General features: G+C 38.2%; 1 protein-coding gene across 1 annotated transcript in view; it reads left to right on the top strand.

Annotated features, from left to right (window-relative positions):
- Positions 1–12,586, top strand: part of LOC124608073 (flavin reductase (NADPH)) — a 76,234-nt gene extending 63,648 nt beyond the window's left edge. Inside the window, exon 5 of the mRNA XM_047139957.1 lies at positions 11,547–12,586. Within this exon, the coding sequence (XP_046995913.1) occupies positions 11,547–11,707 (161 nt within the window). The 3' untranslated portion in view covers positions 11,708–12,586. The remainder of the gene's footprint in view (positions 1–11,546) is intronic.
- The last annotated feature ends 222 nt before the right edge of the window (positions 12,587–12,808 follow it).

Raw genomic sequence — 12,808 nt, 5'->3', positions numbered from 1 at the left:
GGTGCTTTACTAGCCCTAGTGGCTAGTTAGGAAGGCAAATGTTGTTGGCTGCGCCTTCGGTGGTCCGCACTGCAGCTATATAAATAAGAGTGCTGCAAGGTAGAGTCAGGCCCCAGTTCTCTTCTAGATTCATATCAGCGCGCACTCTGTGTTGGAAGCCGTGTCGCGTTTGTGCAGTTGCCAGGAACAGCCTTGGATGCCGTGTTACGTACAGTGTTAATTGCGGAACGACTCCAGTGATTTATTCTCAGTTTGCGCATGTCGTATTTTCGCGTGTTGCCACAGGACAGATCTTCTATCATTACTAGCATGGTGTTTGATGGATATTAAGATCAAATTTTGGCAAGCATTCACTTTGAACATTTACATCGATAACTGTTATTTAACAGTTTCGTTATCTAGGGATAATAGGATCTGCACAATAGACTCTGAACAGCTCTGATAGTACAATAGCTGATAGTAGCTTAGCGTGGTGAAACATTATGCTTTATCGTTTTCGGAATATAGTGAAAATTGTTATAGTAAACTGCATTTTCTATGAATCCTAGACATCATCCTAAATCTTCAGCGTAATGAAGTTAAATGATCAATAACTTTATTTCTCCATCAGAGTGGGCACAGTGAACTTTAATTACAGGCATCACGTTTTTGCTAATCACTTTCTCGTTGCCCACATTGTAGTTAGAGAGCCTGTGTTGAGAACGGCAACAATTAATAAAGGAAAAATATATGAGACATCTAAAGAAACTTTATCTTAAGAAAATGTGTTTAGAAAACAGTGACAGCAAGTGAGATGAATATTTTCCCACTCCAGAGATGATTGTTAAAATTAAGATTGACAAGAAGAGACTGGAGAAAGTTATGAGCTGCAGTGTTCCTGAACAGTCTTCATAAACATCCCACTATGAATGAGCAAACAAATAGACATGCAGTGGAGGTATCTCTCCATTCATAAATGTCCAGAAAGTCACATATGCCTTAGCAAGGCATATCTTAGGAGGAAATAAAACTTTTTCGCCATTATTTCTTCTTACTAACATTATACCATTGAAATGTCTCAAAGAGTATTGGAAAAATGAAGCCACTTTTTGTCACAAAAATAAGAGAAAGTTTACATCTGTTTCGCCTTATTTAAGATGCATTCATTTTACCTCTGAAAGTAAGTAATATGTAAATAACTGTTATTAGAAGAAACAATGGTGCTGTGGTATGAACTTTCGAAATTCAGTTAATACATCACATATAAAATTCCATAAATATGGATTCAAGCTGCAAATGCTCACCGAGCTTGGTACTTAAATTTTACATATATCAGGGTGTGAAATGTGTACTTAGTTTGCTGAAAAAGTTTTTCTGAATTCATTTCAAGAAAATCTCAGTGATAATCAGTTTACCTCAGTGATTAGTACAGTGGTATTGAATCGTTTTTAAATTGCTGGAAAACATATTGAACAGGAGCTTAGATAACAGAGAGAAGACAATCCAAAAGCTGTGAAGAGTGCTAAACTAAAACAAGAGCAAAGTAAATCTGTGGTTTTTAGTGTGATTCACGTGGAAAATAACACCACAAACACAAAGGTATAGTGTATAGGACCACCAAATTTCAAAATGAAATGGGCATTCTTGGGAATAAAAGGGAAGGTGAAATATAAAACCTAAAGGTATAATAGCCTAAAGCATGTCTACCATTGATCATCATATTACTCTTATAAATGGAAAACCATATGTTTCTGCTGTAGTGCCATCACTATTTTTTGAGGCATTGGTGTGGAAAATAGCAGCTCAGCCACAATACCGTATTTACTCGAATCTAAGCCGCACTTTTTTTCCGGTTTTTGTAATCTAAAAAACCGCCTGCGGCTTAGAATCGAGTGCAAAGTAAGCGGAAGTTCTGAAAAATGTTGGTAGGTGCCGCCACAACTAACTTCTGCCATCGAATATATGTAGCGCTACAACAGGCATGTCTTGCAGGCACAAAGATAAATACTGGCGCCAAAACCTCTTCGTCAGTAAATAAATTTAAAAAAAAAAGTGGAAAATGAGCTTTTTTCTCCGCCCCGAATTTCGACCACTGCACTTTCATACATTATCCAACGAAGTAAATAGAAATTTCGTATTGTTCATCTTCTAGCAGCATTTCAATGTACTACGAAAATCCGACTGGCAAGACTGGAGTGTTTGTCAATATGGGAAACTTAACGTCCTGAATTTTTTCCTACCTATGAGAAGAGATGGTTGCTACTAGGAACTTTTATGAATTGTGAATCACATGCAGTATTCTCTTCACCATAAGGATAATACGAATATAAACATTTTGCCATGTATTCTTTCGTGTTTGCTGCTGTCTCATTTAAATCCTGTCTGCCTAATAAACTACGAAACTAGAGCGAGAGCACAGCAAACGCGGAAGAATACACAAATCATGTCATGTTTATATTCGTATTATTCTTATGCCTAATAGTGATACAGTCATAAATGAAGCACGGCAATTGACTAGATTTTTAAATCTAAGATGACTAATTTCTGTGCAGAATATAATGTACTAAAGAGGCATCTGCAAAGATTTTCAAACGGAGAAAAATGTTCGCTAAACTCTCGTTCAGAACATCTTCCATCATATGCAGTCTATTATTTGGTTCTTGTTGATCATTATCAAAGAAAGCAGCAGTGCAAGTAACCGCGCACAAGAGCAAGCCATTATCAGAATGCGACAAACAATGCGTGACACAGTACAGTAATGCATTTTCAGCTTAGAGTGACGTAAACACATAACGGCACTTATCAGATCAAAGAAAAATAAGCAATCAATTCAAACCAGACGAAGCACGTGAAAAAGGAAGGGTACCCGTATAAATACGGACGGAGCGCCTGACACATAGCAATGGCTTCCTGGTGAAGCTTAACTGCTAAGCTTACGACTTGAACCAAACTACTGTAGCTGTATCGTCATTCGTTCGACCTCAATTGTGTCTCGTATCATAATGGACCAACTTAGTTTCAATTTGGAGGTGCGGCCTAGAACTTTTATCTCCCCTTGAATTTCGAGCCTCAAATTTCAGGTGCGGCTTAGATTTGGGAAAATTTTTTTCCTTGATTTCGAGTCTCATTTTTCAGGTGCGGCTTAGATTCGAGTGCGGCTTAGATTCGAGTAAATACGGTACTTGAAGAAGCCATAAGCAACCAGCAGGCACCAAGGCATCAGCAGCTGGATCCAGAAGGAGAGCTGTTTATGTATTGCAAGATGGGCCAGGTCAAGCAACGAAGTCCTGTTGATGCAGCAGAAAAGGGGCACTTTGCACGATGGGCCAAGCTGTTTCTGCACTGTCTAGACATGGATTTCTTGTTCCGTACATGCCTCTAAACTGTACATATCATAACAAGTTTTTTAGCCTGTATAAATAACTGTCAATTCTAGTAGAAATATTCACAGTCTGACAACCCCCTACTATGATGAAAGGACTATGCCAGGTGTTGGAGCGATGGGGGTCAGCAAACTGGACCTCTGCCACTACCATACCATCTTCGAGCACTAAGTTCACCTTCCTAGATTTGCTCTCCATCTACTAGTTGGCTGCCACCCGGCACATTCCATCAGTGTTCAAACTCCTGCCCTGAAGGGCATCTGGCAATGTAACAGATGAGAGGTCATTAATGTACACAAGAAAAAGCAGTGGACCAAAGATGTAACCTTGAGGAACACCACGTGTAGTTAATTCACAGTCAGATGAAGACTGACTGCTTACTGCACAGGTATTTCGCAACTACACCCTTTGTTTCCTGTTAGATAGATAAGACTCAAACCATTTCACAGCATTGCAGGTGACACCTTAATATTCTAATTCACTTAAGAGAATGCTGTGGTTCACACAATCAAAAGCTTTACAGGTCACAGAAAATGCCAGTGGCCTCTTATTTATTATCTAATGAATTAAGTACATTTTCATTGTAAGTGTAAATAGCTTTCTCTATATCAGGGCCCTTAATAAATCCAAAATGTGACTTGCACAGGGTACTATTTGCAGTCAGATGCTTAAGGGGATGCTTGAACGCAACCTTTTCATATATTTTTGAGAAAGCCGGCAAAAGTGAAATTGGTCGATAGTTTGCTGGTATTTCTTTATCCTGCTTCTTGTAAAGAGTCTTAACTTCGGCACATTTTAACCGTCTGGAAATGTTCTGCTGATAAGAGATTTATCACACAAATAACTTAAGGTAGAACTCAACTCGCATGAGCACTCTTATTAAATTTGTTGATATGTTATCGTACCCACTGGAAAACTTAGATTTTAAGGATTTTTTGATGGATGCTACTTCTTTGGGAGACATGAATGTCATTTCCATTTTACTGAAGTTATTTTTAAAGACTCTATTGCACTGTTCACCGAACCTGATAACCCCAAGCTGTCAGTAACAGAAATGAAGAACTTGCTTAAGAGGTTTGCATCACTACATGCACTTTTTACCAAAGTCTCTTTTATTTTTAGAGCTATCTGTTCCTCTTCCTTTGTGGCCCCCACCTGTCTCTAACTTCACTATATCCCATACAGATTTTATTTTGTTGCCTGATGTAATTATCATTTTCTCGTAATAAAGCTGCTTTGATTTCTGGATTATTTGTTTCAATATTTTGCTGTATTCTTTGTAATGCATTACAATTCTAACATCAGAGCTGTTCCTAGGTAGAAGATACAGTCTCCTTTTTGTCCCATATGATATCTTTATTCCTTGTGTAATCCACGGGTTATTTTTTGACTTCTGTGTGATTTGAGTTACCTTAAGGGGAAAACAATTTTCAAAAGTGGAGATAACTTTATTAATGAATGCTTTGTATTTTCCATTTGAGGCAGAAGTATTGTAAACATCTATCCAGTTCCTGCCTTTGAGCAATTTCCTGAATTTCTCAATTTTTGACTTCTTTATTACCTTCCTGTACTCAGATTTAATAGAATTTTTATCCTCACAAGTTTCAACACTTAACACAAGATGCTGCATGTCATGATCAGATAGCCCATTTACTATGGTTTCTGCGATACGACTTTTTTTCCGCTACATTTGTCTACAGAGCATTTACATATCCTAGTAGCTAAGTTCACAGTAGGAACTAAATTGAATGATAGTGTTCCTGACTGCAATTGTTGTTCACTGACAGAGCTTTTCAATAAATCCACCTTAAAATCACCAGCAACCACTGTTTCCTCTTTTTTTTTTTTTACCATGAGATGGGGCAGCAGAGCTTGCAGATTTTTTATGAAGAGGTTAAAATTTCCTGAAGGTGATCTGTATGTACCTGCTATTATAAAGGACTTATTATGAAATACTACTTCTGTTGCACAAGCTTCTAAGTGCTGCTCTGAGCAAAATTGATTAATATCAGTATTCTTGGAATAAAAACAGTTTCTGACAAATGTGGCAACTCCTTCTGTCTCCATATTTTCTCTACAGAAATAAGAAGCTAACTTGAATCCTGCTCATTTAACATATCTATACCAGTGGTCACATGATGTTCAGAGAGGCAGATTATTTCAACTGGTTTGCTCAACTCTGATTCTTCACCACAAATAAGCAACTCAAGCTTACCCCTTAGTCCTCGGATATTCTGATGCAATAACAATAACTGATTTTGTGCACTGGCTGAGTTACAACTGGATGAACCTAATTTTCCTGCCAATTTTTGAGTATCTCTAGTTTCAATCAGAGACTGCCTGCATGAATTGTGTACGTTAAAATATGCTTTCTGGCTGCCCGTTTTATCAGTGTGAATGATAGGGGGAATTGTTGTTGCAGGGATAAATTTTGGGATGATGTTCCAAAACATGCTGAGCATCAGAGTTTAATGGAAAGGGACCATGTGCGGTTAAAAATGATTTATTCAGGATAATTTATTGAGAGAGAAAGAGTTCTCAGTATCATTCTTAACTTTTAAGTGAAAAGTAAAAGATAACTGTTGTGTCTGTGAATATTGCAGTATGAGTAGTAATAAGGGATGTGTTTTCTACATAACTGTGTAGATTTTCCAAGCATATTAACTGATGATATTCTTCTTGGGTCTGCAGTCAGATCAAGTAACCATCTGAATACAACCAGCTTTCACAACTGGGGCACTGTGTGTTCACTTGCAATAGGGCAGCAGTGTTTATTTAAGGCACGCTTGCTGGTGGTCTTACATGGCATTTAAGACGGCTGCCGATCACAGTATCCGTCAGTTCTGGCAAGAGTAGCATACGGCATTCTTATCTGAAGACGATGTTCATCTACATCTACATGTACATGACTACTCTGCAATTCACATTTAAGTGCTTGGCAGAGGGTTCATTGAACCACAATCATACTATCTCTCTACCATTCCACTCCCGAACAGCGCGCGGGAAAAATGAACACCTAAACCTTTCTGTTCGAGCTCTGATTTCTCTTATTTTATTTTGATGATCATTCCTACCTATGTAGGTTGGGCTCAACAAAATATTTTCGCATTCGGAAGAGAAAGTTGGTGACTGAAATTTCGTAAATAGATCTCGCCGCAACGAAAAACGTCTTTGCTGTAATGACTTTCATCCCAATTCGCGTATCATATCTGCCACACTCTCTCCCCTACTACGTGATAATACAAAACGAGCTGCCCTTTTTTGCACCCTTTCAATGTCCTCCGTCAATCCCACCTGGTAAGGATCCCACACCGCGCAGCAATATTCTAACAGAGGACGAACGAGTGTAGTGTAAGCTGTCTCTTTAGTGGACTTGTTGCATCTTCTAAGTGTCCTGCCAATGAAACGCAACCTTCGGCTCGCCTTCCCCACAATATTATCTATGTGGTCTTTCCAACTGAAGTTGTTCGTAATTTTAACACCCAGGTACTTAGTTGAATTGATAGCCTTGAGAATTGTACTATTTATCGAGTAATTGAATTCCAACGGATTTCTTTTGGAACTCATGTGGATCACCTCACACTTTTCATTATTTTGCGTCAACTGCCACCTGCCACACCATACAGCAATCTTTTCTAAATCGCTTTGCAACTGATACAGGTCTTCGGATGGCCTTACTAGACGTTAAATCACAGCATCATCTGCGAACAACCTAAGAGAACTGCTCAGATTGTCACCCAGGTCATTTATATAGATCAGGAACAGCAGAAGTCCCAGGACACTTCCCTGGGGAACACCTGATATAACTTCGGTTTTACTCGATGATTTGCCATCTATTACTACGAACTGCGACCTTCCTGACAGGAAATCACGAATCCAGTCGCACAACTGAGATGATACCCCATAGGCCCGCAGCCTACAGAAATATTGTTTTCGCATGATTGCTTGATCTGGTTGGAGACCCAAGAAGAATACCATCGATATATTTTCTAGTGTTTAAGATATAGAACATTGTTGAGCAGGGCATGGGGCTCTTGACTGGTTCTTGTTATGTGTTAAATGACATATCGTCGCTAGGCAATGAAAACCTCGTAACTCCATCTGACAATGAAATCCACCTAACTCCATTACCAAATGCAGACAATTATGCCACATAGCCTGTTGAAACCTTCTTTCTTCTAGTTATACGGTGTCACCATCTAGCGGCAATAATGAAAACCTCACATCTCCAACGATATGTAGTTCGTGCTGTAAACCTCGCATCTCCGGTAATCGCCATTGTTAGTGTGCACAGTGAACACATGCTCCAAGATTAAAACATTTTTTGATGTGGTAGTAACCTTTTTGACTGACAGACCCAACACTGCTTTATTGCTACAAGTACATGTTAGTATTTTTAGGTATTTATGTATCGTATTTTAATATACAGAATTAATAATGACCTCGTTAAATACAATGTTGATTTACGACTTTTTCATTACGCGTAAAGCAGACTGTACTCGGTACATACGAGGTTTTAATTTTAGAACTTAATGGAATCCTATACATTCTACAGAAACTACTTTGTTTTCAGCTGTTGGTAAAAAGAGTAGCCTGCCAGAGTGGCCGTGCGGTTCTAGGCTGGAGCCTGGCGACCGCTACGCTCGCAGGTTCGAATCCTGCCTCGGGCGTGGATGTGTGTGATATCCTTAGGTTAGTTAGGTTTAATTAGTTCTAAGTTCTAGGCGACTGATGACCTCAGAAGTTAAGTCACATAGTGCTCAGAGCCATTTGAACCATTTTTTAAAAAGAGTAAATTCACTCTTCACCTTGTGAAACAAGCCGACAATGAGTCATATTGAATAAAATCACCGCAAGAAGATTCTAGTCACGTTCCTCCTTGTCCTGCACCAAAAGAAAGAGTAGACCTACAAAATGAGGGTAAACCGTAGTTTATATTGTTGTAACTTCAAGTAAGATTCTTGTTTGAAAGTTGAGGAGACGAAATTATTTAAATACTATTGATGACATTATTGTTTACACTACAGATAATACAGAAAAAGAAGCTAATACAGAGGCGAATTCTACTTTTGAGTTTGAAAGTTCTTTCGAACACAGCAGTGAGGATGATATATCCAGTGGCAGTAGTGATGTGTTATGATCCAAATAAAAACAAAAATGACCATAGCAGTAACAACAGCACAGAAGATGACGATGACGAAGTTGTTGTTGTTGTTGTTGTTGTGGTCTTCAGTCCTGAGACTGGTTTGATGCAGCTCTCCATGCTACTCTATCCTGTGCAAGCTTCTTCATCTCCCAGTACCTACTGTAACCTACATCCTTCTGAATCTGCTTAGTGTATTCATCTCTTTGTCTCCCTCTACGATTTTTACCCTCCACGCTGCCCTCCAATACCAAATAGCAAAACGAAGTTGATGTGAGAGTAAAAAGTACTAAGCAGAGCCGTAAAGGGAAAAGCAATCAATCACTTCAAAGTTTGCAGAAAGAAAAACGTATGAGGGGACAGGATTGTTTAGGAATGCAAAAATATGAGTTTCGGAAAAAGAGACCAACAATGAGCAGAAGTAGGAGGGAAATGAAACCACGATATACTTGTAAACACTCTTCCTTAAATCGGAACAGGAATTGCAAGGATATTACAGAAGAGCAGAGACAGCTAATATTTAATCATTTCTGGCAGGATATGTCTTGGGGTGAAAGAAAAATTTTTGTTAGACGCCATGTCTGCTATGTTCCAGTTAAAAGACGCATAAATAATTCAGAATCCAATAAATCTCACCGTTCCAACACACTATGTAACAATTTCGTAATAGAAGGACAGAGAAAAACTGTCTGAAAGAGTATGTTTCTGAATACTTTGTGCTTAGGCGAATGAAGTTTCAAAACATGGGCATCTACTGCACCAGGAAGAACGCTTGCAGAAGGGCCTCAAATGCAGGAGAGACCAATGAAAGCTTCAGGTGGACGACAATCAGCATCAGATTTTTTTGCGGACTTGCTGAATCTGGAATCGCATTACTGCCGTCGTTCTTCCACAAAACTCTACTTGGAACCTAACTAGCAGAGTAAATCAGAACTACATAGGGAATATATAGAATTTTGCAAGAAAAGAGAACAAATCCCAGCTGCTTACAAACAGTTCTTCGAGGTATTTGATGAAAATAATCTTAGCTTATTTTCGCCTAAAAAGGACCAGTGCGATTTTTGTTGTTCTCACCAGACAGCCAATCTCCCAGATAATGAATACTCTTTGCATATGGCCCAAAAAACTGAGGCAAGGGAAGCGAAAAATAGTGATAAATTAGGACCAGCTAGAGTGTTTACTATGGACCTTCAAGCACTTCTGCTTTCTCCCAGACTAAAAGCATCTGCACTGTACTATAAAAGCAAACTAAAGGTCCACAACTTTACCATCTATGATTTAAAAAGTAACGATGGTTATTCTTACCTTTGGCACGAGAGTGAAGGTGGACTAACAGCTTCAGAATTTTCCAGTATACTTGTACATTTTATAGAGACGTATGTCCAAAATGATTCAGAAGCTATTTTCTATAGCGATGGATGCACGTAACAGAATCGAAACTCAGTCATGAGTAATGCACTGGCTCATCTCACCAATCAGAAAGGCATTATAATAGTGCAAAATTTCTGGAGAAAGGTCACACTCAAATGGAGTGTGATTCTGTGCACTCCACCATAGAAAGTAAGTTAAAAAAAAACAGACACAGAAGTTTATATTACCGCAAGACAAAGTCCAAGGCCTAGTGTTGTCAGTTATTTGGACCACACGTTTTTCAAGTCCTATGATAAACTCTTGTTGTATTTGTCTCTCCTACCAGGATCCAAAATTGGGGATCCAACAGTGACTGATATCCGGTGTCTCAAGTATGATCCCTGCGGAAAAATGGAATATAAACTGAAATTCAGTGATACATGGGAACCACTTCCAAGAAGGATGTCAGACATACCCAGCTCATTTACAGTGCCCCCTCTCTACAGTTCACCACTAAAGATCAGAGCAGAAAAGTTTACGCATTTGCAACAACTAAAGCTGGTCCTTGTATCCTTACAGATGTTTCATAATACACAAATAATGCAAAGTTTAAGTAAGTATTTTTTTAAACTAATTAAACATTCACTCATTTCAATTCTTAACCGCGCACTCGTTACATGCCTCTTATCTCCATCACTACCAAAAAAATAACTGTGAAAACCTCGTAACTCCAAAAACCGGCAGACAATTTGAAGTGCATAATAAAGTCTTATGTACCAATGACCAGATTCATATTGTGTAGCAGAAACCACTACATTTGACTAATCAGGTCCCCGTGTGATTGCTATAATTAGTTTTTTGTTTCTCCTGTAAAATTTGACCAATTTGAGTTACGAGGTTTTCATTGCCTAGCGACGATATGGGGAGTTATTGAGCATTGAGCAACAATGAGCCAGAGGCCTAGAGTTGTAGGGTAAATTCCAGCCTCTGAACTGTGGTTCAGGCCTTCTAATACTTAGGAAGAAAACTGTAAATGTTGTATATGTGACAAAACAAAGTGGTTAGCATGTCTTGATAAGATAACGTGCCCCCTGGTTCCATACAGCTCGCACTGGTGACATCAATGGCTATGGCAACAGCCCCCCATATAATGTACATGTAGTGGTATATTTGTTCCCTTCTTATTATAATGATTTTATTTATAAACCTTTTTTATTTTCTGTGATTACTGCATATTGTTTTACATACACATTTTAACACTTACTGTTATCTATTTGAAACACCGAGATGCTTGTGCCTCGAATAAACAAATAAGAGCAAATCTGTATGGGTATGTGTAGCTGCCTGACAGCTTAATTTTCGGCAATTATCTCGTAAATGTCTAAACCAAAACTCTTGATTTTTGAGGAATCATTTCTGGTTGCTAGCACTATGTACATATGACACAAAATAAATGTTATCAACCTCACCCCAAAACAAGCACTCATAGTTTATTTTTTCTTGTCCTCTGAAAGAAGGCAAAGCATTGTAACATATTTTTACAATGCCTTTCCTATGCGCTAAATTTTGAATGATCGTAATTGAGCATAATCTCACCTCTTTTCACAATACCTTGAAAATCAAACTATTTTCTATGTCTTGTTCCATATTGGGTACAAAATTTTGACTTTTACCTTCATATTTGGTTTCAGATGAACCAAGCAGTCACTACAGTGTCAAGCATGGATCTTCACCTGGCCGTGCTATTTCAAAACAAGATCTTGGTGCTTTTATGATTGAAAGCTTATCAAACCCAGAGCATTACGGCCAAACATGTGGAATTGCTAACACTCCAGAGGCAGGAGATAAATAATTATATTGTTGTTCTACGTACAATACAACTTGGTCAAATAATGAATGAAATATGGCTGTCAAATGAAGGGTTAAGATTGAGTCTGAGTGCATTACATACTGTTCAGCATAAATTTTCAGTTAAGAGGATTAATGCTAAATATAACATAAGTTTCAAACGATGGAAACTCCAGGTAGGAATACAACAATGTAGGAAAACACAGATTGCTACTTGCCGTAAAGAAGACACATCAAGTTGTAGACAGGCACGATTAAAAGACAGTCACATATAGCTTTCAGGCCGGAAAACCTTGGCTTGCAGATGTGCCATTTTTATCATTGCTGGAGTTTACGGTCGTGTGTATGTGAGGTGTGATTGCTTTTTGTGTGTGTGTGTGTGTGTGTGTGTGTCTTTAATGATAAAGGGTGCGGCAAAAAGCTATCATGTCTGTCTGCCTCTTGATGTGTCTTCCTTACGGTAAGTAGCAATCTGTATTTTCCTATATTGTTATAACACAAGTTTGTTATTCTGTAAACAGCACTGGTAACAATGTATGACTGGATAGGAGTATTTTCATGTTAAGAGGCCACAGTTAATCCACTTATTTTTGTGGAATGAAATTCAATAATTTTAGTGGGCATTGTAACTCAACAACTGGACGTTAAACAGTTTTTGATATTGCATGAAAATCTATGTTTTTTCGTTTCTTGTGCTCTTGGTTGTAATTTTCTAGCTCATTATGTAATCCTTTGGCTTGTAGATGAGACATTTTTATAATTTGTTCAGCTTTCCAGCTGTAGAAATACCCCAATATAAATTTCTATGTGTGAAGGTGGAAGCATTGTATTATAAATACATAAATAAACAAAAAAAAGACCTTATTAAAAGATTGAACATTTATGTATTGCATTTGTTTTTGGTGCATAGCTACAATCATATACTATTGTGTTCTGTTCCAAGTATTTTTTAACATTACAGCTTGTTGAACACATTCATCTGCAAACATTTGTGACTTTTCTTGTAACAGCTTAAGGTTATCACATGTACAAAATCATTTATTATGGGTGTAAACCTCTGCATGTAGTCTGAGAGGCTCCTTCATAGGAAAATGTAGTGCATGTG

This window comes from Schistocerca americana, chromosome 1, assembly GCF_021461395.2.
Source record: "Schistocerca americana isolate TAMUIC-IGC-003095 chromosome 1, iqSchAmer2.1, whole genome shotgun sequence".
Classification (NCBI taxonomy): Eukaryota; Metazoa; Arthropoda; class Insecta; order Orthoptera; family Acrididae; genus Schistocerca; species Schistocerca americana.
This window is presented reverse-complemented; position numbering and strand designations above follow the sequence as displayed.